Here is a 26,265-nt window from a genome sequence, read left to right as displayed (position 1 = left end):
CACCACACACATATTCACACACGTATGCACACATATATATGCATGCTTACTACACACATGCACCACACATACACACACACATATATATATACGTACACAGGCATGTACACATACACACACACCAATACCAATAGTGTAACACCCTTCTGTGTTTGTGAACAATTTGGCATTTTTAACCTTGACTTAATTTTGCCCTACACATTTAGGCCAAATCTAAAAAAATCATAGGCCAGATCTGAAAAGTACTTTCATGTTTTGCGATTGAGAGAATGTTGTTAATATTTAATGAGTACACTAGTTGTCTTGGCCTTATGCAACAGTGACGACAAAGCCGTGGCTTAAAGCAACAGGGCTTTATCATGTCAACGTTCTGGAGGCCACAAGTCCAAGTTTAAGATGAGCCGCGATCCCCACAGATCTTTTGAAAACTTCATCTTTGTCTTTTTCTAGCTCTCATATCAGCTTTCCCGTCTTGGGTCTGTCTTCACAGGGCTTCCTCTTTTGGTCTGACTCTCCGATGTGTCTTTTAAAAAAAAAAAAGGACTTACTGTTATTTTAATTAAGTGTACATGCATACGGCTAGGTGGGTGTATGTGACCTGAGTGCAGGTGCCCACGGAGGCCTGAGAGGGTATTAGACCCATGGATCTGGAGTTGTAGGAGGTTGCAAACCACTTGATGTGGGTACTGGGAACCAAACTCAAATACTCCATCCACACACATCACTGAGCCAGCCACCTCTCCAGCACCACCCGTGTGTCTTTGATAAAAAACACTTGCTATTGGGCCCACCAACATAATCTAGGATGGTCACTTCATCTCAAGGCCTTTGGTTATATCTGGAAAGATCAGATAAGATCACATCCACACGTTTCAGATACAGATACAGGGATGGGTGCCAGTCGACTCATTGGGGCTCGGAAGGAGAAAGGTGATAAAGGACAATATGGAAACAGGAAGGACAGCAAGAGTCTAAGGCAGGCAAGGACAGAAGCGAGAAAAGATTTTCAAATTCTTCTTGCATCGGGGATGTACGGTAAATTTAGGTTTTCAACGCACACCCCTCTGAATGGTTCCAGAGCTGCCTGGTATTGGCCTTTATGTGTCCTTTTTTGGTAAGAGTTAAAAAAACTTCTTAAGCATATGTCTTGGGTGTCAAATCCCCCCCCATAGGCTCAACGCTTGGTCTTAGCTGATGGAGTTGGTTGGGGGAGGTTTTGGAACCTTCTGGACAGAGAGCCTTGCTGGTAGAGTTACATCCTGCCACAGGGTTCCCCTGGCAGATTATAGGTAGGCCCGGCCTATGACTTAGAGTCTGCCACAGTCCAGTAAATCACATTAAGACGTTATGGTTCCCTTCTCAAAAGACTGGGCCGACAGTGTGCTGATAGCGTCCCAACCAGGAGTGAAAACAAACCCTCCCTCCCTCCCTTCACTGACCTTTGCTGGGAATTCTGCCACAGCAGCAAGAAAAGTAGCAGATAGAAAGAGCACAACAAAAGCTCTTTCCTTAATCATGCCCACTCCCTGTTCACTGGGTTTGGAACAGAGGACTCCCAGCCTCTCACATCTAGACTGGGAGCATCTCAAGGGCCTCTGGCGTCACCATAATTCTGCGTTCATCTAGAAAGCCCACTTTTCGGTTACTGCTTCGCTGGCTGACGGCTCCCTCACCTTCAGAACCCAGCACAACTTTCTTTCCTCTACAAGCTTGCATCCTCCCCACTGTGCCTCTTGACACCACCCTCCTGCCCCTACAGATCAGCCACCCTTGAACACCTCTCTCCACATCGCTCTTCCCTGTCCATTCAATCTCCGTAGAACCCGTTCCACACACGGTCCCAGCCGAGATAATGAATGCGTTGTTCTCTGCGTCTATTCCTGATTGGAGATCTGATGTTTCCATTCAGTGTGTGTGGTTGTTCTTACTGACGTCTGGCCTTTTACCAAGTGCCTCCTCTTCCCCACTAAACTTTAAGCTTGGTGGCACCAGAAGTGCAACCTTTCTGCTGCTGAGCTAAAATACGCACTCTTCCCACAGACAATTGATGGCGTCACCAGGCTGATTCACACAGGGGCCTCTCGTCCCCTTACTGTGTATCCAGGTCTCCTGAAGATCTTGTTAAAATGCAGATTTGGATCTGCAGTTGTAATAGGCTCCTTGAATCTGCTGGTCTTTGGGATTGCATTTTCAGTAGCAGAGTCTCCCTCTGGACACCAAACCAATTTAAGAATGGGCTCTTCAGGGGTTGGGGATTTAGCTCAGTGGTAGAGCACTTGCCTAGCAAGCGCAAGGCCCTGGGTTTGGTCCTCGGCTCCAGGGGAAAAAAAAAAAAAGAATGGGTTCTTCAAGTCAAGTGTCAGATAGGATGGGAGAAGGTTGCCATTCAAATAAGGGACAATGCGATCCATTGTCATGGCTCCTAACTATTTAGATTATCAGGGTAAAAAGCCCAGGAATGCCACCTGAGGTGCGGCGGCATGTGGCAGAGCCCTGTTTGAGGTGACAGAATTCGTGGGGAGTGTCTTTCCCTTCAATATAATATGTTCTCCCTTGCTTTTAAAGGTGAGGAAAAGTCCCACTGTATTTCTTTTTCGTATAGTACTTTAGGATGGCCGTTTTCTTGATGCAAGGGAGAGGAAAACTACCAACAGCAAGGATTGAGTTAAGCCAGAACAGGCTAATCATTAGGCATGAGTTGTCTGTGGGTGGAGACGAGCATCCCTTGACACCAAGAGCTATCTGTTAGGATGTTTTAACAGCAGACATCAGAAGCAAGCTTCAGCGAGGAGGTACACAGTGCACAGAACAAGGTCAAGAGCAAACACAGGGAACACATTCCCATCAGCCCCGCTACTTGCTGAAGTAAAGTGGTGCCAGAAACCGCCAGACACAACTGCCAGCGCTCCATGTTTTGGACTCTGGTCCTCTGAGCCAACCTTCTGTTGTAGCGATAGGAAAGGCAGCTCTGTCCTTCAGTCTCAGATATAAATCGTCATACACCTAAGAACCACAAGGTTGTGGGGCGGGAACGGACAATCCTTCAGCCTCCCTGTTGATTATAGCAGCTGCTGGCCAGGCGTGCTTGCTATGCTCTTAAGTTGTAGCTAGTGCAACTGAGAAACTGGGTCTTAACTTTATTGCCCTGCAATGTATTAATATGTAAATAGCTTCATATCACAAACAGATACCGCCGGGCAGCACCAGTTAGAGGATGCCAACGTGGGGAGGACAGCTAGGAAGAGGGAGCACCAACCAAGTAGCTGTCCAAGGCAAGCCAATTCTTCCTGCACATTTCTCTTGAATAAAAGGCCCCCCGCCTTCAGGGCACATCCTTTGATAGGTGAGCTTTTGCTAGCAGCTATGTCCGAGTTCGCTATGCTACAGTCACGATGATACTTGGCCAATTAAGATCAGGACACACAGCCTTGGGTCAGGCTTAGTGTTTAGGGAGTGAATAACAGATTGCTTCCAGTCTAGTTGTTTTAATAAGGCCAGAAGGGGTTGACACAAGTCTTCCCGTTCTGACCTGTGGGGCAGAAAGTGAGGTTGGACAGGCTAGCAATGCTCAAAACACTGTTTTAAAGCGATGTAATGTGCTTCGAGCACAGTTTCTCTCTACTTGGCAGAGCTAAGAGGAAATTTGGGACGAAGGCAAGGCCTAAGGATTAGAAAATTCGTTTGCCCATGGCGTAATGAGATTCATCCCTCTAGGCATCCAAATAATATTACAAATCTATCTTTGTCATCTCCGAGGTACAAGGTCTCATGAGCTGGGGACCCAGTGGGCACCTGGTCTGAGAGGAGCAGATGCAGTGGCACTTACTTAGGGCTGATCTGGCTGATGACCTGGCTGAGAAGGGAAACGTTACCAAATCCCTCAATGGACACTTGTAAAAAGGGGGATCTGATTAAAGAAAGCACCTCACCAACATCTGTCCCTTGCTCTGTTGCTGACATTCCTTCCAGGGTAGAGGGTAGATAGTGGCAGCGGACATTGACTTACCGATGATAAAATAAACGTGACATCACTTGTGCCGGTTTGGGCTGACAGTTGGTGAGATGGTAGGCTTAGTGTGCCTAGAAACAACACGAGGTAGCCCATGATCATCCTCCTGCACTGAGCCTCCCCTGGGAAAGAACCCTTCATGCTAAACCTGCCTGGTTAGGGGACAGACAACAGTGACCTGTCCCTCGTGTAGGTTGGTTTGAAAGTTAGCACCCAGAAAGTTCTTGGTAACAACCGGAAGTGACAGAATGACTGTGGATTCTTTAATTGACACTCTTTTGGTGGGCTCAGAAAGAGGGAAAAGAAGGCAAGTTTGGGGACCAGAAGGAATGGGACATTGTGGAAAGAACAAGGACGCTGACACACCTGGCTGTAAATAACTATTTCTTTTGTTCATGCTTCATCAAAATCCCCTGGGGAGCTTGTTAACCGGCACAGACCCCACCCAGGCTCTACAATGACCTATGAAACCCAAAGTCTGGGCCCCAAAGTCCTTTTCTTTTTAAGTAAACGTATAAGATGTTTGGGAAGTGTAGCTTCTTCTCAACGCCTTGATTCCCTGAAAGGTGCTTTAGGAGTGTCCTGTAAATAAGTGGGTGGGTTTTAAACACAAAGTGACCTTTAAAAGTCACTCATAGCAATCAAAAATTCAACAAATAAGGCTGTAGATTTGCCTTCTTTCTGGAACTGTTTTCTGGAACTCTTCATAGTATCCCCTGCCTTGCTTGGCCTGCGATCACAGAGCAATGGCAGCTAAAGAGCATCCAGTGAATTACCTAGTGTTCCTGAGTTGCACGTTTGAGAATGGCTGGAAGATGGATTTTCCGTAAAGTCCCCTTCCTCTCGGGGAAGGCTTTCCATCAGTAGCAAAAGCATCAAGGATGCTGTAACAGGTTGCCTAGTCCTGGGATGTGGTTGGACCCGCCCGAGAATATAATTCGTCCTGGCCTCAGTTCCACCCTAGAGCTGGGACAGCCGCCTGCTGTAGTACATCTTGCTTGCATTTGGCAGCGGGAGTCCTGGAAGGGGGGTGGCTGTGGCATCTTGCCCTGAGTTTCCAGAGTGAAGGTGGCTACAAACCCCTGCTGGTTGGGAGCTGCGGGTGCTACGTGGGGTGGGGCCGCCCTGGGGAGACGAGCCCAGGAGACCCAGAGCTTCGCTGGTAGAAGAGCAGGTCCAGCACTCCGCAACCCTTCCCACCTCCACCCCGCCCCGGGGTCTCGGAATTTGCCCGGGCTCGAAGAGGTCAAGACCTCGAGCGCGCCATCCAGCCCCGCCCCGCCCTGCAGTGGCGCTGGTGTGGCGTGGGGGCATGCGGGCGCGGCCGGGGGACGCGAGTGGCAGTGCGCGGGGCGGCGATCAGCGACCGGCCCCGGACGCCCGGGAAGCGGATGGCGGAACCCACGCGCGCCGTGAAGCCGCGCTGCAGACAGGGCGCCTTGCCAGGCGCCGGCGCCGCCGTGAAGCCCAAAAAGAAAGCTTTTTATTTGCTGAGCATGAAGCCCCCGAAGGACCCCGCCCCCAACAACAATAACAACGTGTCGTTTGTGATCCACTGTCAACTGGGCAAGGAGATCAAGCACATTTGCAGCAACTGCAGCCGGGGGGAGGACGGCCGCGACGGTGAGTGCCCCGCGCGTCGGGGAGGTGGCGGGAAGGTGGCTCTGCCAGTCAATGGTCCCGGGGCTGGTGGAATCTGCTACCTGGACGACTGCGGGGACCTTTGCTCTCCGCAACCTGGCCCTGCACTTTGCAGAGTGTCACGGGAGCCAGTGGGCTTGCAGCAGCGCGCAAAGAATCAACTATAGGGCTTTGATTTGACAAGATGGGGGTCTCAAGGGATCTGTCCACAGCAGCAACAAAAGCTTTTTAAAAAGATGTTACATCTTCTCCCCCGCCCCAGCCCCCACCCCCAGCCCCATCTCTGCGGGCTCCACAACTGTGAGATTTGCCGGGTTAGCTTACAAATTGTGAGCTTCCTTCAGGTGGGTTCCCTGGAAGAAGTCATTGGTTTTGACCTCTGAGGGACCCAGCTCACTGAGCATTTGTGGAGTTATGTGGAATGGTGTCCCTTTAGAGTAAAATATGGCTGTGGTGTTTGTTTGTTTGTTTGTTTGTTTGTTTGTTTATTGAGTGCTACTGCTCGTCCCTCTTGGACTGATGCCTAGTGCTCAGAGTGGGGGAGGTGCAGGCAGCAGCCCCGGGGCAGAAAGAGCCAAGGACCGGGGACAGTTGGTGCTGAGGAAGCCTCTGCTTGTGTGGATGCCTCTGTGGAGGTGCCTTCGTACGAGCTGGCAATTCCCCAGCAGCTCGCTGTGCAGATTCAGGAGGGCCAATGAAGGTCGCGAAAAAGTTTTAAGCAGCAGATCTAACAGAGGCCAGGCCTGAGCTCAAGGCTCAGCCCCAGTACACCTGCTTGCACAGGCGGCTTTCCAGCATTCCCTTTGGAAGAACAGATAAGACTTAGAGTCCCCTGTTCTCCGCTGGCCTCAGAAGGGCTCGGTAATGAAGTGAGTGTGGACAGCCTAATGTCTTTTCAAAATTAGAGTCCTGCTAGGGTAATTATAGTTTTGTTTGATTAAAATGTGAGAGAGGCTGTGTGGCATGGAGTCACCCAAAAGCAAACTGGGACAGTACTGGAGGTGGGAGGACAGAGCTAGGCCCTTCCAGCTGGGTTTCATGGTGTTTAAAACACACATGTTGACATGTGTTTGTTTCTTATGCTGACTGCCAAACTAGAGACAGCAAGATGAGGGCATACACTCAGATTAATTGGACCCCAAACTAGACCTTTCCCATACAGTATAATGGAGAATGTGACGAGAGCCAAGCTTATTAAATGCCAGTCACTCTGTTGACCGAATGGTGTCCCAAATGGGCTGCTTCCCCATTCGTGGGAGTTTGTTTAAATGAGTGTCTTCTGTGCTCTGCTATACTAAGGAAAGGGTGTTTCCACACTCAAGGATATATGCTATATATGTAATTATGAGCTCCATCATGGGGGTGGATAGCATGTACCATGTGCTATTCAAGACAGGCATGTGTTTTAACCTGCAGTCTGCCTTCCTCTTATGACACATGTTTTCTCCATAGCCTCGAATTTCAGAATGCCCTCAGGAGTACATACTCAAGGATGTTCTCATATCACTTAACACAGTATTTACTTGTAGGAGATCTATATACGAGGAGGGCTAAGGTCATAGTGCCTAATTTTTACCTAATTTTGTACCACTATACCAGGTATGTGGTACTCTCATTCGTTGAGTGCAATAAGAGTGTGGTAATAGTTGGGGTTCATTCTTTTTATGTATGGCAGGAACATCAGAATATTTTATTCCATTCACTGAGTGTGTGTGTGTGTGTGTGTGTGGTGTGGTATATGTGTGTGTGTGCATGTGTATGTGAGTGTGTGTGTGTGTATGTGTGTGAGTATGTGTGTGCATGTGGTGTGTGTTCATGTGTGTGTGCATGTGTGTACGTGTGTGTGAGAAATGTGTGTGGTGTGTGTGCATGCGTGTGTATGTGTGTGAGTGTGAGTGTATAAGTGTATGTGTGAGTGTGTGAGTGTGAGATTGTGTGTGTGGTGTGTGTGTGAGTGTATATGTGTGTATGTATGTGTGGTGTGTGTGCATGCATGTGTGTGCATGTATATGTGTATGTGTGTGTGTGAGTTTGTGAGTATGAGAGTGTATATGTGCATGTGTGTATGTGTGAGTGTGTGACTGTGAGATTTTGTGTGTGCATGTTGTGTGTGTGGTGTGCGTGTATGTGTGTGCATATGTGTGTATGTGTGTGAGAGAATATGTGTGTGTGCATGTGTATGTGAGTGTGTGTGTGTATGTGTGTGAGTATGTGTGTGCATGTGGTGTATGTTCATGTGTGTGTGCATGTGTGTACGTGTGTGTGAGAAATGTGTGTGGTGTGTGTGCATGCGTGTGTATGTGTGTGAGTGTGAGTGTATAAGTGTATGTGTGAGTGTGTGAGTGTGAGATTGTGTGTGTGGTGTGTGTGTGCGTGTATATGTGTGTATGTATGTGTGGTGTGTGTGCATGTATGTGTGTGCATGTATATGTGTATGTGTGTATGTGTGTGAGTTTGTATGAGAGTGTATATGTGCATGTGTGTATGTGTGAGTGTGTGACTGTGAGATTGTGTGTGTGCATGTTGTGTGTGTGGTGTGCGTGTATGTGTGTGCATATGTGTGTATGTGTGTGAGAGAATATGTGTGTGTGTGCATGTGTGAGTGTGGGTGCCAGGTCACCCATGTGGAGGTCAGAGAAGAATAATTTCCAGGAGTTAGTTCTTTCCTTCCACCGTGTAGGTCTCAGGGATCAAACTCTGGTCCTCGGGATCTGTGCCAAGGGCTTCAATCTGCTCAGCACTTCACCTGAGCAATGGCAGACTCCTCCCAAAGCTCAATGGAGGAAAACCTTCCTTGTCTTCTACTTCCTCTCTGTGGTGCGGGGGATAGAAGCCAGGGTCTTCCACGTGCCAGGCGAGCACACTCTCCTTCAGAGCCACTCTTCCAGCTGGAGACAGATGCTTACGGTGGAGCTTGCTTCTGCAGCGTCTCACTCTGCAAGTCTGTCCAGCTCCTTATCCAACCCTAAAACGGTCACTTAGCTGCAGCCAGAAAGAATTCTGGCCCGTTTAAGGAGTCTTCCCTTAAAATGACAATTGTTGTAAACATTTAAAGCATATTTTACTAATTTTGCCACCTAAAGATTTCCTAGAACCAAATGTCTTTAGCTGATACACAGTAAATTTTAAAAGAAAAGGCTATTCTTGACTAGTTGAAGAGGATACAAAACTACACTTTAGCCACTAACTTTTTAAAATTACATTTATTCATTTGTGTGTGTGTGCACATGTACATGTCCACATGCCATCATACATGTGTGTAGATCAGAGGACACCCTAAGGTACTTAGGTCTCTTCTTCCAAACTGTGAATCCCAGGGATTGAACTGAGGCCATCAGGCTGTGGTGTCTGGTGTCTTTCCTTTCTGAGCCATTTGCTGGCTACAGAGATTATCTTTTTGTTCAACTCTTTTTAAATTTCTTAATATTTGTGCATCAGTATTAAAGATGGTTTTGTTGACCTTATTTTAAGTCAATCTCTTTAATATGAATGAGAACAAAACACGGTAGAATAAATCCACCACTCGTTCATGGCCAGTTTGTGCTTCTGCCCATCTTTGCTGTCTGCATTCGGTACTGAAGCTACTCTCAGAAAAGGGAGAGTGAACTGATGTAACATAATTTCTTCAGCGCTAAAGGCCACAGAGTTTCAAACACAGCATAAAACAAAGGCATATAATGTTTTCTCTCAGAGTGCCAGCCTCTTTGTTTTGGGATGGTTTTCATTTCTTCCCCTTCGGGACATCTAGGACTACAGGGTCCCAACCTTCCTAATGTTGCAACCCTTAAATACAGTTCCTCATGCTGTGGGAACCATCTCCCAACCATAAAATCATTTCCTTGCTACTTCATAACTGTAATTTTGCTACTGCTATGAATCAGAATGGAAATATCTGTGTTTTCTCGTGCTCTTAAGTGACTTCTGTGGGAGGGTTTTTTGACCCTCAGAGGGATTATGAGCCACAGGTTGAGAATTGCTGATTTAGAGAATTTAGAATTGTGTGTGTGTGTGTGTGTGAGTGTGTGTGCATGTGTGTTTGTGTGTGTGTACGTGTTTGTGTGTGTGTGGTGTATGTGGTCTGTGTTTGTGTGTGTGTGTGGTGTGTTTGTGTTTGTGTGTTTGTGTGTGTGTGTATGTGTGGTGTGTGTTTGTGTGTATATGTGTGGTGTGTGTGTGTGGTGTGTGTGTATATGTGTGTGTATGTGTGGTGTGTGTGTATGTGTGTGTATGTGTGGTGTGTGTGTTTGTGTGTGTGTATTTGTGTATGTGTGGTGTGTGTGTTTGTGTGGTGTGTGTGTGTTTGTGTGTATGTGTGTGGTGTGTGTGTGTATGGTGTGTGTTTGTGGTGTGTGTGTGTGTGTTTATAGTTGTGTGCATTTACTATCAAATAAGCTGAGCTAATGAGAGTCACAAATGAGGAGAAACAGCAGAATTTTCTGGTATATTTTTCAAAAACTGTTTGGCAGGCTGACTGGTAGGAAGAAAGGGGAAATGTATACCTAAGTGAAGGAGAAATTATGTATATCGTAAAGCTATGAGAAATGATTACATTTCCACTAAAATTTTACATTGGAAGTCACTAGGAAGGTACTATTTCATTTATAAATGATTAAAAAAGTAAGTAAACAGAGACATCCAAAACAGAAGGGAAATATTTCTGTATATAATTTCATGAGCAGTTTCTACTGTTATGTTAACTCCTTGTGACTCTGAATCGTGGTGAACTATTTTTTGAAAGCGGTCTCTCTGCTGATAGCTAAGGTGCGGGTGGCAGTGTGGCTCAGTGGTAGAGCATGGGCACAGGTGTGACTCTCTGGGGTCTATCCCCAGCATCGCACACAAACAAAACCATTCCAGTGAAGATGTCTTTTCATTAGAAACAAAACATGTTAACGGTTGTGAGACACACTCCGGAGGCTCAGGCCTGTCTTTTCAGTGACACTTTGAAAGTAATAAAAAATGGCAGTCGGAAAAACGAGGCATTACCGGTTACTGATCAATATGCTAGCCTGTCCTGATGCACTTCAGCAATGATTCCTGTCTCTGGACACACATGCTAGCACATCAATCCACTGACTGGACACACATGCTAGCACATCAATCCACTGACTGGCTGAACAGACCTCTGGGTTTGAGTTTAGGAGCTGAAACTATTCATCGTGTTTCTTAGTCAACTCTCATATGATTTTTTAAAAATGGTTTTTATTTTTGAGACAGGGTTTCACTGGATAGCCCAGGTTAGCCCCAAATGCATGGGAACCCTCCCGCCTCGGGATTAGAACTGTGCACATGTGCCACTATGCCTAATTTTTCCATGTGGATGTTGAAGGGAGAATTGTCCTGCATCTTCGTTACATGGACTGTAGGCTCTGGGCAGGACAACCTCTGAGGAAAACATGCCCTGTAGGTTTCTATGCCCCCTTCCCTCCTTTTACCGAGGAGATAGGGGAGTGCAGAGTAGCCAGTCCTTCAAAGTTAAGCTACCACTTGATGCCCGGGATGCTAGCAGAAGGGTACAGGAGGCAAGACGCAGCTTCCAGCGGTGGTCCACAGCTGGATCCTAGAACGTTCCTGTCTGCAAATCAAGCCTCTTCCACTTGCTAGCCGGGTAGGATATTACAGTATTATTTAATGCACGGAATTACGAGGATTAAATGAGATAATTGGTACAAAGCACTTAGCATGGTGCCTGGCAAGGGAACGCGCTTGAAAAATATTAGCTGCGATTACTATCATTTGTCTGGGTACTGCAAATGTCCAATTTTGCCTTGGGTTTTTCCTTCTGCTGTACTATGGTGTATTGCCTCTTGTGTAATTAAATTTCTTGACTTGGGTCCAAGATGAAAACGTTCTTCTCCATAGCTCATGTTTAAAACATATGTTTTGATATCCTAAGTAAAAGAACGAACGCTATGTGTGGGCCCAAATTTATACCAATGAAGTCCTTCTACAGACAAGTAAGTAGCCTAAGTAGACAGATTGAGACAGATCCACTTACTTCTCAGGGAACACAGGGATGAGAGAGGACGCAAGCACAAGGGCTGAGGGTGTAGTTTGGTGAGAGAGCACTTGCCTAAAATGTGGGATAGCCTGGGTTTAAACTCCAGCATGCAGAGCGGGTGTGGGAAGGCCAGCAGGACAAGTGAACCGTGCTTAGCAGGCAATGAAGGAGTGCATAGAGCCAGGCGATGCTAGTGAAGGTGCTTCAATGTCTGCACCAGGGGTCAAGTCCTCAAGCAGCCGAGATTTTCTGGACTTTCCTACATTGTTTGTGAATTCAGTTTGTTTGTGCAAGGCCTTGCCTGGGTGAGGGAAGATACTAACAAGGATACCATCCAGCTATCCATGACCTTCAAAAAGCTTGACGTTAGTGACAAGAAGAAAGCCAACTGTCATACAACTTAAAGACACTGGTAACTGAGTGAAGAAGGCAGGCAAGCGTCCCTGAGGAGGGGACATTTGGACTAAGAAAAAGGGAGGGTTTTCCAGGTAAAGAGAGGAAGTACTTCACTGGGGAAAACGGGGAATTGCAACGTGAAAGAACTCTGTGTGTCCAGGAAAGAGTTTGCAGGGGGAAAGGTGTGGAATGTGGCTGAAAATGACATGAGCCAACAGGCATCTGTGAACGCAGTGCCCGGTCTTTTCAAACCAGTTGCTTGATGTGCTCTGAGAAGCACTGGGAAAATAGAAATCCAAAGCATGGGAGAATCGCCAGACAGATGAAGGTAGACACCCGAGTCCACTGAAGCGTGACGTGTCTAAGAGGGAAGGCTGTGGGTTTCAGGAGCAGAAGGGAGGGTAGTAGGTCTTACTTGGAGCAAGGGAGGTCTCAAAAAGTCCAAGGAAGTTTTTGAAGGGGTTCCGATTTCATCTGCTAAGCACCATAGGCTTGTAAGCACAGGTGACCTCACCAAGTTACCTTTAAAAACAAGCTTATGAAACACCCAACAATAGTTTTCAGGGACCAGAGAGGGTATATATCACCGTGAACTTACCATTCAGACTCCTCACTCCCGGATGATTCCGAAATACATTTTGGTGGGCATTGTTTTTGTTTCTTGTTTTGTTTTAACGACTACATTACTGCTAGCCCCTGGGAAGAATCAAGACAGAGAGAGGACTCAGCCATTGTGGTCATTCATTGCTCAGGAAAGAATGTCCCTTGACCTTGAACAGTCATTGTCAAAGGATGACAATCCTACAATTCTGTCCTGCGTTCAAAATGCGTTTTGTATTCTTCTACATGAGCACTTGAAAATCATTACCTAATTTTAGTTTTAGCATAGATTCTTTCTTCCTTTCTTTCTCTTAGGTATTTACCTAATTTGTTTTGTACTGAAAGTTGAGCTCAGGGCCTTGCTCACAGTAGGCAAGCGCCTTATTCATAACTGTACCCCCAACCCTCTTTTCGATAACTTAGGAATTTGGCCTAAGGAGGTTTTAAACTTGCCATCCTCCTGTCTCTCCCCTCCCAGTATCTGTCTGACACTTGACCCACCACTCATATTCACTTTGTTCAGGGGAGATATCTACATATTTGTAAACTTTGTAGCTTGAAGCAGAATCCTGCATGTGGAGGTGATGAACCCAACTGAAAGGTCAGTAGCTAGAATCTGTGCATGAGGCTTAATGAGACTCTGAACCTGACATCTGTTCATAACATGGGTAAAGGGTTCTTTGCCTAGTTTTCTAGAACCAAGTGCTTCTTTCTGTGGTTCACTGATCAATACAGATGGAAAGAACTCCTTGGACTTGATTGGACATTTGAGACTTCAAGAAGAATCTAAGGTTTTGGGAACAGGATGTGGTTCTGGGGTATAGCATTCGCCTGGCATGTGTAAGGCTCTAAGTTCAATTCCCTAGCACTGAGAAAGGAAAAAAAGTGTCAAACCGCCCATCTGAAGGGAGGGACAGCTCGACCAGTTGAGATCTGCCTTTAGCTGTGTATGGTGTACGATTTCTGGCTGGCAGTACGACGAAGGCAAGGGCATGAATAGGGTCCAGCTGAAGGGATCTCCTTAGCGTTGCCAAGAGGATGGGTCATGGCCGTCGGTTAACTTGCCGTTCAGATGTTGACGCTATATTGATCTTGGTGTGAGGAAAGAGGCAAGTCTGAATTCCTGCCCTGAGAGGCTCTGATAGCCCAGAGAGGGGTGTGGCTATGACAGAGATAATCCTTGGATGTCAGAGGCCAAAGTTAGAGAACCTTTCTCCTTTTGGGGGTGGAAAGTCACCTAGGTCTTTTTCGAGGAGATGGCTCTTGAGGTCAAGTGTACTGGATAGATAGGATTAGGCTAAGAAAGGGTCACTCGGGGACAGGATAAAGAGCAAGGGTAGAGAAAAGTTGTAAGTCCCATCAAAGGTAGAGCCTCCTTAGCCAGACGTTTTCCACAATCCCTCTTGGGTGTTTTGTTTCTAGTGTCTTGAATGATACATATCAGGTGTGGAACGAAATGTGTTCAGTACATGAATATGTGTCAATGTATTAATTACCCATCTAGCTGATAAGTACAAATCCATTCATTCAAGTGACTTCAAAGACAATGGCTTGCTGTGCCTGGGGCGTGGTGAGATTTGAGTGGATGCCAACCATGGAGGATGCAAGATTCCCTGGGGAGTTATTTTTTCTTTAGCAGCTTTGGTGAGACGCAATTCACACACCATACCTAATTGCTAATCACCAACTTAAAGCAGATAAACGGTTGGTTTGGGTATCTTCACAGAATCTTACATTCACCACTATTTGCAAGGCATCTCATTATTCTGTACCCCCACCCCAACACTCTGATCCTTTTAGTTAATCTGTCTGGCCATTCTATAGTGCCTATCTCAGACAAGTGCAAATCTACTTTTGATGTCTATATATTTCCCTACTCTGGACACTTCATAGAAATAGACTCCTGTCCTAGGTAAGTCCTTGTGTCTGGCTTCCCTTCACTACATGTAATGTATTCAAGGCCCATCCATACTATATAGCAGGGATCATGCCTCCTTTATAGCTAAATATTCTGTTTTATGGGTATACCACATACATCCATGCAATTATACACACACACATACATACATACATACATACATACATACATACATACATACATATGTACTATGTACATACATACATCTGTTAAGCACACAGGTTGTTTCTATATGAACTATTGTGAACATCCCTGGGCAAACTTAGGTGTAGACACAGGTCTTCGTTTCTCCTCGGTATGTACCTAGAGGTGACGTTGCTGTATCATGCAGAAACCTATGGATTAATCACTTGAGAAATTCCAGACTGTGTAACAAAGTAGCAATTCTATTTTATTTATATTCTTAGGGCAATGTATGTGTGCAAGTCCAATTTGTCCACCTCCCTGATACTCATCGACTGTGACTTGGATTAAAGCCACTTTGAAGGGCCTTGGAGACAGACTGAGAAAAGGTTCTGAGGCAAGAGTAAATCAAGAAAGAATAAATTCAGACCATTTAAGAAAACTAGTAAGTTTAGAGAATCCAGACAGAGGCTGGCTATAAGTGTGTGTGTGTGTGTGTGTGTGTGTGTGTGTGTGTGTGTGTGTGTGTGTGTGTGTGTTTGTGTGTGTGTATGTGTGTGTGTGTGTGTGTGTATGATTTTTTTAGTTCAAATATCTTATTTCCTTGTAGGCATTTGAACAGACTTTTTAATGGTTGTGGTTAGCACTATGAACACTTTATGGAGAACAGGTCAGGACTGCTATAGTATCCTCATGACACCTGTTTATGCTACCATGAATGGGCTTCTCAGCCATGTCCGGATGCCTGAAAATCACCCATCACCAAGCCTCTGAGGCATGGTATTTTGGGCAGAGAAGTCTCACTCTTAAACTAAAGAACTGAAGAGGGAGAAAATAATACTGAAAAATTAGGACAAAACCCAAGACAATCAACCTGGGATTATCAGAGGGAGTGGGTGTTTATTTCAATGGTGGAAGCCCAGGGGACCACTGCTGTCCTTTCCCTACCCTCGAGTCACTTCTGTCCCCACTTCTCCCACTCAGAAAATGAAGTTGGCTGATGTGCCTAAACCCCAGGGGACTGTTTAACTGTGGCCCTGGGGCTTCCCCCCTGGGTTTATCAGCTGAGAAAGTTTGCTATAACTTGGAGCGTTTGAAAAATAACCAACAAATACTATTGCATGATACAGGACACATGAATTCCAACTGTTAGTGTCTACCGGTACATGTTTACTGGCTCGTAGCTTCACACACCTGTTACACAGTGTGACAGTTCTTAAGCTGCAACACAGCCCCAAGAGGCCAAGGATGCTTATAGACTTGTTCTTTACAGAAAGTGTTGGGTAGGACCTAACGACTGCAAAGCCCCTGTAATTAGAAAATACTATCCATTTCTAAGCAATGTATCACCATAGTTTATCTTTGAATTAAAAGGTTCCTAACAATTATCCAATTCTCTCTCTCTCTCTCTCTCTCTCTCTCTCTCTCTCTCTCTCTCTCTCTCTCTCTTTCCACCCCCCACCCCTGTGTGTGTGTGTGTGTGTGTGTGTGTGTGTGTGTGTGTGTGTGTGTGATTCAAACAAATCCCAGTTTGGGTCGTTATCTATTTGTAAGGTGGAATCTAACCAGGATTAGGCTGCCCTCAAACACATATCTTAGCTTCCTGAATAGCTAGGACTATGTGTGTGCCCCAGTATGCCTGAGTCTTAGCATTCTTAGAGTGTGTGTGTGTGTGTGTGTATGTGTGTGTGTGTGTGTATGTGTGTGAGTGTGTATGTGTGTGTGTGTGTGTGAACAAGTGACTAATGTCAGAAGAGTTAAGGGACCACAGTTATATCCCTCATTCCTGATTCAAATCTTGGTCCTTTTAAAGGATATCCTAAAAATAATCCAGAACAGGTTCAAAATGAAAAGCAACGTAAAAAGAAAGAGCCTATCTTCTGACTCTGGTTTATGAGTCTCTTTAGTTTTCCCACATCCACCATGACCTTTCTGTGGGCCTCGGGTGGGCTGATACTTCTAACCAAGGGGGATGGATTTTCTCATCCCCAGCTAGGAAATAACCATCTTGACTCTCTCATTGTTTCGCCGTGCACTTTAGAACAATTGCCTGTGCTATTTTGGCACTTGTAGATGTGCTTACACCATAATTATTTTGCAACCCACAAAAGTAATTATAAAATCAAATAATTAGCTTCTAAACAAGCCATAACCCCGGAGATGGTTTGGGGAGGGGGGGATCATGGGGTTTCCCGTCTGTAAGCTTTGCTTCTGAGACTGTGACATCCCGCTTTCTGTGTGCCCCTCACCTCAGTAGTGGTATCATTCCGAGTGCAATGGTGGTTTTCTCCTGAGTCCTAGCACCAGGCTTCTCTGGATGAAACACACTTGGCATAGCAGCAATGTTACAGGAACATGAACAGAGAGATGTAGATGGAGAAGGCATGGCCAGATGGATTGGCTGTGGCTGCTGCCTAGTGGTAGATACAAGCATGAGACCCCAGATTCAATCCCTAGTGCTGGCAAAAGGAGAAAGAGGAAGGGGGATGGGTATAAAATAAATAGAATTCTTCTGGAGATGGAAATTGTTAAAATGAAAACCAAATATCACAAACAAAGCCAAAAAGGAAACCTCAGCCTACCAGAATGTAATGCTAATTGCTGATTGGAATTATTAAGACGCTCACGGCGGCTAGACCTCTGGGTCTAAAGGGTGAGCTCACTACTCATAGAGTCTACTGCATAGCTAGCAGCCAGCCTTCTAGGCAAGTGAGAGCTGGGCTCCTTTTGAGGAACTTAAGCCTGGCAGTGGGTTTGTGGCAGTGTTGGTTTGATGGACAGATGCCAGAGTCTGTAATGGCACTCAATTCACATTGGGAATCTCATCATCTGGTAGTGGAGCTCCTCAGCATGGTAAAAGAATGGACCATAGAGCATGTGCTGGCGAGAGGAGCACCAAGGACCTGCCACACCTTTAAGAAGCAAGCTCTGCAAATTTCAGCACTCAGGGAGAGAGGAGTCTCCTCGCCAGCCACTGTAAACAAAGCCAGCCACTGTAAACGAAACCCGCCACAAGGCAGGAGCATCTTGTTTTGAGATAAGCACACAGTGAATCGTTTTGACTGCCCAAAGCCCTCCTGAATTCCCCCTTTAGAACAAACTGTATGCTACACTTTGCTCCCAGCCTTAGTATGGTTTATTCATATGCTGTTAATAAGTCCTTGGCTACCACCCAGACTCAAATTGAACACAGAGAAAATAGTCAACTATCCAAAGCCGAAAGAGCCCTTTACAGTGGGAGAAGTAAGAAAGGGCAGGTCCTTGGACCTCTCCCACCTTGCCCAGGGTCTTTGAGGTTAAACCTGTGCACAGAATCAGATTTGCCTTGGTAGGGTTGTAAGAGGTGGCTTTAGGATACCTGGCGAGCACTGAACTGTGAGCCTTGTTTTCTTTCTCATGTTATGCTGGAAGGTACAATGAAATAGAGAGTATTCAAAATGCAGTATCTTATGCAAGAAATAAAAAAATAATGACAAGAACCTTTCGGTAGAAGATCTATTCTCTGGAAGAAGAAAAGTACAGGCATCCTAAAAGACATGTATGCCAGAAGGAAGGAGCTGGCTGGCTGGAGCCTGCCTGACAGGCTCCTCAGACTGTTCTCCACTGGAGCCCACTTAGATAATGATGTATTATACAGTGGTTTTGTTGTTGTTGTTGTTGTTGTTGTTGTTGTCTGGTTGGAGTTTTTTTTCTGTTGTTTTGTTTTTGCCTCTAGAATATGAACAGCCCCTTGTTATGAGCAACATCAAAGCCCTGGTTTTAATTTCATAGGGATATTAAGTTATCTGACAGAGCAGCTGTGACGTGTGTAAGGTTGAGCTGAGTGAGTTCTGGAGAGCAGGGGAATGTCTGTGTGTTATATCCCAGGTCAAGTTGCTTTGGGGGAAATCCACACCATGTCATAAATACATTAGCTAAAGAGTTACATCGAACTATGTATGCATGTGTGAGAACACAGTATTTTTTGATTCAGATTGTGTAAAGAATATTGTTTCCTCTTGTAACAACCTTGACACTCCTCTAATGAGAAAAAGGCATAATGTAATAAGCACGGAAATGCCAGAATGAAACTTAGCATTTCTTATACTGTTTAAAAAAATGATTTAAAAATAGCAGAACGAGGGCTATTGGGGAAGAAGAAAGGGACCAGTGAGAAAGGAGGGAGGGGAAAGGTAATCAGGAAAGAACATGACTAAAGTATCAACAGAAATAATCAACCTGTGGTCCCTGGGCCTCACACTTCCCAGGATAGCTATGGACATGGCCCACCTCATTTGCAGATGACAGTGTCCCATTGCCATATGGAAAGGTTGGGCGTACATATTATATATACATTGTATACATGCAAAAATGTCATAGACCTCTTATACACTCAATATGGTAATACAATTTTTATTCAAAATATAACCATTGTCTTTTAAAGGGCATCAGATTAAACTAAGGTTAAGATCAAGCATCTATTCTGCCTGCTCCCCTCTTGGTATTGCTAAGGACTCTGGAATTCCCCCGTGGATGTGTGAACAAACTTAAAGGACCCTACAGGAGCAGCATGGACCATGTAAGCCTGTGGCAGAGGGGCCAGGGTTCATTCTGGCCCCCCTCCCATAATTAGCTGTGAATAAAATACTAAAAATTTACTTGGAAAATACCTAGTCTTAAATCCCAGCAAGGTTCAGCTGAGAGGATTTCTCTCATCACTGTTCAGAAAACAGGCAGGGCTTATTTTTCTTGGACAATCCTTAAGAGTGCAGTTCCTGGCAGTGTTCACCACAGAGAAGGAATTAGCAGCCTCAGGGGATGAGGAAGCCAGAGCTAGGCTCCCGAAGCATTGCCAGACAACACCTGGAACACTGCCCCCACCCCAACACACACACACACACACACACACACACACACACACACACACACACACACACAACTTCTGTTCCCCTTTTTGTGAAATGGGGTGCAGGATAAGAGGACCAGGTTTATTTCCAGAGCCCTCAGAGAATCTAGGAAGCAGTCATCTGGGAATCTTTCACAGACTCACAAACCCAGAGGGGTTTTGTGATTTTATAAGCATGACAATGGCTTGTTCCATCCAGAAGGAGGATAAGGGCGAGCTTCTCCTTTCTCCTGAGGCTCTCCTCTCCATTGTGATGTGCAAGGATGGGGGTGGTGAACAGGCTGTGTGACTCACAAGGTGAAGGCACAGAGAGCAGCTAGAGGGACAGATACCATACTATTCCTGGAGCACCAGGATTTTCCTTATCCTGTGCCAGGTAGAGCCTTGTTCAGTCTATGCAAGTCAAAGGGCTGTCGCCCGCTTCTCAAGAGCGGTCGCTGGAGGCTGTTGTACAGCCTAGCCCATGGCCCTTTCTCTGCAGAAAGATCAAGCGTGGTTAGACTTAGGGTCCTCAAGGAAATAGGTTCTTCTTCAGGGTTCACGATTCTCTGCTTTTTTTTTTTCTGCCATTGCTTGACAGCCCAAGAGATTGCATAGAACTTTTACAATGAGTCACTGGGTATGAGACTTCCAGGTAAAGGACATTGAAGAGGATTAAGGACCAGTTGAGGATTAATGGGGGACTATATTGTGTCCCTTCTCTTGTATCTAAGACACAAATGCCTCTCTGCACTGATGTCTCCTTACAGAAATCCAGGGTCATTATTTGTTGAGATACAATTTTCTTCCTCTCACAGAAGTTTCCGTTAGTTTTAAAGTTATGAGAAAGTAACACTTTTCTGCTTAGTATCTGATTGTAACCAAACTGCTTTGTTCAGTTGCTAAGGTGGCAATGACAAATGCCTCCCTTGCTGATGGGAATATGACCTGGTCCAAATCCAGTTCCATTGACACAGAGCCAGCATTAGTAATGCTCTTCCCACCTAGAGCTCTGAAGTAGGGGTCTGGGGGAGTGTTCCAAGTCACTGTTTAGTGTCCCCTAAACCTCTCTAACTACAGTGTAAAAAATATCAAACCATAAATCTGTACTTCAATGTTGACATCTTCTGACTTCAATGAAATGTTGTTCAAGATGTGTTCTCCTGAAGCTTGCTTCGTGGGAAGGAAATAGACGTGGCATGTTCAAGACCAAACTAGTAAGGGGAACTGAGCTAGCTGTGTTAGATGGATAGTTTTAACCTGCAGCTCTGCTCTGTCTGTGAGCTTCATGAGTCTCCCAAGGTTATGAGTGTGTGTGCTGCTTTCCCCAAATTTATCCTATTCTGTTCTTCCTTTTGTTTATTTGATTGATTGGCTTTTGGTCTTGGGTAGATGGTAGTCCTGTGTGTGTGTGTGTGTGTGTGTGTGTGTGTGTGTGTGTGTGTGTGTGTGTGCATGAGTGTGCACACTCATTTATGTGGTAGCAAGGGGTCTTCTGAGATCACCCTTCACCTTATTTTTAATTTTTCAGCAATTCTACTCATTCTTGCATGCAATACATTTTGATCATACACACACACACACACACACAGACACACACACACACACAACACACACACACAAATCCTGCCTTAACTGCTCCCTGATCCACATCCCTACACCACAGCCACTCTTGAGGAATCAGAAGCTCATTAGTTTGACTAAAGTGGCCCGCAGGTGAGCCCCGGGGACCTTGCTGTCCTCCTCCAGTCCGGTGCCACCCCCATCACTGGGATTACAGGCAGATGCTCACCTGGAGTTTTACATGGATTCTAGAGATTGAACTCGGGGGTTCTTACTCTTGCATGGCAGCGCTTTACTGACTGAGCTCTATCTCCAGCCCCCAAACTGAGATCCACCTGCCTCAGCCTGCCCAACACTGGGGCTACAGATGTATATATTGTACCCGGAACTATTTAAAATATAGTTTTTGTGTTGGTTGGTGGAGTTTATCACTTGTTTGCTTTCTGTTTTGAGGCAGACCGTCACCATGTCACATTCTACTCCACTCTCAAAACCCTGCTGAACTTAGGTTCTGGCAAATCTCTTCCCTCAGTCATAGCCTGTGGGGTAGCCTGGACTATTGGTACACATTAGAGCAGGCATTTTTGTTTAGTTGGTTGGTTGGGAATCTTTGGCAGATATGATAGGTAACTAACGCCCCATAGGAAAGTTAATGTGTTACTCCAGATTCCTCTCCTAGCAAGTATGACACAGCGTTGATGGGCTGTGTCGCCACCATGAGAGACAGAGCAGCTAACATGTGGGTTCTGGCAAGCACTGAGCACAAACTGTATCATCATAGCCAAGAAGTGCCTGGACATATTTATTCAGTGACCTCTCGTTAGCAGACTTGTGGATACTAATCAAATTGTTGAATTGATTGTAAGCTTGCTTCATTCAGTCCACAAGGGAGGGGCTTCATCTTCTCCGTAGGCAAACTCTATGTTTCCATTCTGTGCCAGGCTGGGGCCTTGGCAACCTTATGACCTCAGTTCCTGGAACAGCTTAGATCAGGGTATCTCAAGAATTTTACTCCAGTAAATTCTTTGTTCTTTGGAGGTGCCTGGCAGTATCCTAGCCTCAGACACATGGATGTCATGGCCATCCTCCTCCTTCTGCATCACCACCACTGGAACAGACAAAGCTGTCTTCAGACACTGCCCCTTGTCCTTGGGATGATACCATTACCTCAAGGTGAGAACTACAGACTAGGTTGGCTGTGCCAGGAGAGCTCACCAAAGCAAGGAATCAGCGTGGGTTTAGTCTCACAGGGAGGCTTTTTTGTGCAAGAGGACTGACTGGTTTGAACAGAGGAGGAAAGGGCTCCTTAGCTGGTAAATACTACGATACAGGTAAAGAGAGGGTAGAGAGTCACTCCCCTGGTGTTTTGGATTACAGACAACCTCTCTTACCCACTGGCCTCTGCTACCCCACTGCCAATTATCGGAATTATCTCTGACTTGCCCTGGATAGGAAAGAGACACTCTTTTCCCTCATCGTGGTAGAAAACAAAACAAGGTTTGGAGGAATTAAGCGATATGCCTCAGTTTCTTAAATAGTAAGTGGGGTTGCTGTTCCAAAGTAGATCTTTATACTACAAGACAGTATTTAAGCCAGATGAACCAGAAGTCACGTCAGGCAGCTAAAAGGCAAGTCAGATACAGACACATCTGGCCTTAAGGGGGTTTACTACAGAAAACAGCAGCAGTTCTTGAGGGAGAGGGTAAGATGGGTTATATTCATGTTGCTGTGCAGAGGGACAGGGATGGCTGGAGGTAGATGGAGCAGCGTGAAGCTAGAGAAACTGTGGTGAGAGAGATCAGTGGAGCTTAGCAAAGGCACTCATGGCTAGGTCAGAGGAAGGAAGTAGAGGCAAAGCCTTGGAAATGAGCATTTTTTTTGTCTGCCTGACAAAAAGCCAGTGTCACCCAGGAAGAGGGAGCCCTCAGTTAAGGGAATGTTTCTATCAGATTGACTCATAGATGGACCTTTGGAACAGTTTCTTGATTCCTGGCTGATATGGGAGGGCCCAGATCACTGTGGGCAATGCTACCCCTGTTCAGTATAAGAAGTCAGGCTGAGCAAGCCATGGAGAGCAAGCCAGGAAACAGCACTCCTCCATGGCTCGGCATCAGTGTCTGCCTCCAGGTTCCTGTTTGAGTTCCAGCTCTGGTTTCCCTAGATAACGGGCATGCAAATCTAATAATCCCCTTTCCCTCCAAGTCGTGGTGTTTAACAGCAATAGGAAGCAAACTGGGACAGCGACACACACCTGTCATCAGCATTCAGTGGGATGGATTCAGCAGTGGGAGGATGGTAGGTTCAGTGTTAGCCTGAGCTATGTAGTAAGTTCTAGGCCAGCCTGTGTCCCAAAGTGAGACGTAGGCTCAAGCAAACAGGTAAACAGAGGGACAGAAATGAAAGCTTAGAGAGGAGGTGAGTGCTAACTCCTACCACCCACCCAGGAAAAAAACTTGTAAACATGACCAGGAAGCAGGTTGGACCCCAGTTTATAGGAATTGTTCTTACAGAACAGTGTGCCTCTGGCCTCACATCACATCTAGGGGTTCTCGTTCTCTTCTGTAGCTCCCTTAAAAAATAGTATGGTGATAAATGTAGGACCAGGACGGTGGCCATACTAGGCATGCTAGGCACCTCTGAACTCTACCCCCAGGCTGCCATGACATTTCTAATTGTTTAATAGCCGACGCTCATATCCTCCTCCTCTGAGGCAGCACACCCTGCTATTCTTCACCCTTTATTCACAAGCCCCTGAGTAGGCACCTCAGCTTTCTACATGTGGAAACCGAAGTTCAGAGCCCCCACTAGCCTGGGGGTCTCTAGCTCTTCAGACCTCGGCCCACATTTCTTGAGCAATCTGCTAACATCATCAACAACTTTTTCTTCGGTCATCTGGAGACAGCAAGAGTCTCTTGGTTTTTCTCATCTGAGTTGAAGGGTCTGAGTTTATGAATCCCTAGGCTCTATTCTCATGTTCCATGAATAATAAATTTAACTCTCTGGGCCAACCGGACATGATTCAGCTGTTTAATTCAGTATAGGGAAGACGTTTTTCTTTTCAAATGAAATGGTTTTCGACATTCCTTCCTATTAGAGACCTTGGTTATCTCCCCTGCCTGAGGTCTTACAGGACTGTGAGCTGAGGGCATAGAGAGTCACCTGTTTACCTGTGCCTTCCTTGGGGGGTGGGGGTGGGGGTGGGGTATAACCATGTTCGTTGATTTGAAAATTAGATTATGACTCTCGTCATCGTCGCCATTGTTGTTGTGTGTGGTGCTCATGTGAATAGAGGCACACAATTGCCAAAGCGTCCCCATGGAGGTCAGAGGACAGCTTTCAAGTGTCAGTTCTCTCCTTACACTCTGGGATCAGGATGAGCTCGGTTGTCCAGCTTGAATGGCAAACACCTTTACCCACTGAGAGATCTCACACTCCATGTTTTCTCCATTAAAATAAAAGCAAAATAAAATCTGGCATACAACTTGTCATAAGGAGACGGATCTTTGATTTCATTTGTTTAATTTATTCTCATAGCGAAGAAATCAGATTTCCTAAGTTCATTTGTCAATTGTTGCCTTTGTTCAACTAAAAAGAGAAGAGAAATTGCTTCCCACGGGCTGGGGAGGAAGAAGGGTGATCACTGGGTGGGGAGCTCTCCCGCCAGGTAGAAGTGGGGCATTCTAGTGAGCTAGTCGGTAGTGTGGGGATCATGTAGATTGGCAGTGCACTGGTTTTGGGGAGTCAGTAGGAAGGAATTTCCACTATGAAGAAATGGAGATAATATTAAAATAATGTAAACATTGGGATGGATATATTACACAATGGCTTGTTACTGTACAACTTCTATATTTTTGTATATCCATTAAAAATGATTCCATTTGAACTTTTGTAAAACAGTCCTTCCTCAAGATAGATACCAACAGGGAATGGCCCTGCTCACCATAGTGACTGGAATCGAAGCTGTTTAAGAGCACAACATCGAGTTGATGTTATTTATAATTGAAGAGTTTAGTCAGGTGCTAAAAAGCCTTCTCTTTAGAGACCAGAAGATAGTAAAAGTTCTACACCTTCACTGTATGGTCTCTGACCCATACGCCAAATTCAGCCATAAGCAATATAAACAAATGGATATGGCTACATGCCAATAAAACTTTATTTACAAAGAACAGCACACACACCAGGTTTGAAAGGGGAATCATAGGTTGTCCAGCCCAACTGTTCTCCAAGGTATGATAATCCAGGCAGAGATCCCAGATATGTCACTTGAAGCTATGTGACCTTCATTAGATTGTGATTCAGTTTCCACGTCTCTAATGGGATGAGTCTGCTGGCATCTGCATATTGGGTTAGGGTTAAGATTAAATGAGATTATAATAGCCAGGAACCAGCACAGACCCAATCATCTAATAAGTGCTCAGGAAACAGTGTATATTATTTTAAATGTTTTCTCTCTTCACGGTCTTTGTATTGCCTGCTTTTCACTGCGTTAGCGAATTGACATGGAACCGTCACTTGCGAGTGCTTTCATCCAATACTCGTTTGTGCTCGCCTGTCCGTATCTCCCGATTTCTTGAGTTTGAAGGATAATGTATATGTTGGTGGTTTCTACCAGCTTGTGAGCATAAAATCCCCAGGCACAGGACCTGGCATGCAGCCCAACATGCTGTGCTGATGTAGCTAATGGGTGGAGGGAGGAAGCGTGAAGAATTACGAGATGAAGAATGTGGGAAAGAATGAACTAATGCCTTGGAAATCGTGTGGGATTTCAATTAAATAGGAATTCTGATGGGGGAGATTTTAGCATTATGTGTGCATAAATAGCCCAGTTTTTCACATGTGGAATCAATTAACCACTTGGCTCTGTTAATTAGGGATTCCCTGAAGTGGAATCCATCGCTCATAAACTAGGAACATTAAAACCCGTCAAAGCGCTTGCTTTCCAAACGATCTATTTATGTTGTAGCTGAACCAAGAAAGATAAATCACACATGCAAAACAGCTGTCTGCTGGGGTGAAGAGCACACACAGTCCGTCCTACAGACTGAGGAGGCTCACTTCGAACAGTCCTTCCTGAGTTGAGTCAGTGAGCAACTCAGAGGCAACGGAGGACCTTCTGTACACATAGCCTCCAGCTTCTAGCTGGGTGCATT

The 26,265-nt window shown here is 45.6% G+C and overlaps 1 protein-coding gene across 13 annotated transcripts in view; it reads left to right on the top strand.

Moving 5' to 3' along the window:
- Phactr1 (phosphatase and actin regulator 1) overlaps positions 1 to 26,265 on the top strand; it is a 477,222-nt gene that overhangs the window by 237,797 nt on the left and 213,160 nt on the right. The window contains exon 1 of one of the 13 annotated variants that reach the window (XM_063276383.1): positions 4,972 to 5,632. The exons of 9 other annotated variants lie outside the window; for them this stretch is intronic. In XM_063276383.1, coding sequence (XP_063132453.1) covers positions 5,401 to 5,632 — 232 coding nt within the window. In that variant the 5' untranslated portion in view covers positions 4,972 to 5,400. Of the gene's footprint in view, positions 1 to 4,971; positions 5,633 to 21,525; positions 22,289 to 26,265 lie in introns of those variants that run through there. 3 more of the 13 variants (XM_039095679.2, XM_039095680.2, XM_039095685.2) reach the window with 3 other exon arrangements.

This window comes from Rattus norvegicus, chromosome 17 (genome assembly GCF_036323735.1).
Source record: "Rattus norvegicus strain BN/NHsdMcwi chromosome 17, GRCr8, whole genome shotgun sequence".
NCBI classification, from domain to species: Eukaryota; Metazoa; Chordata; class Mammalia; order Rodentia; family Muridae; genus Rattus; species Rattus norvegicus.
This window is presented reverse-complemented; position numbering and strand designations above follow the sequence as displayed.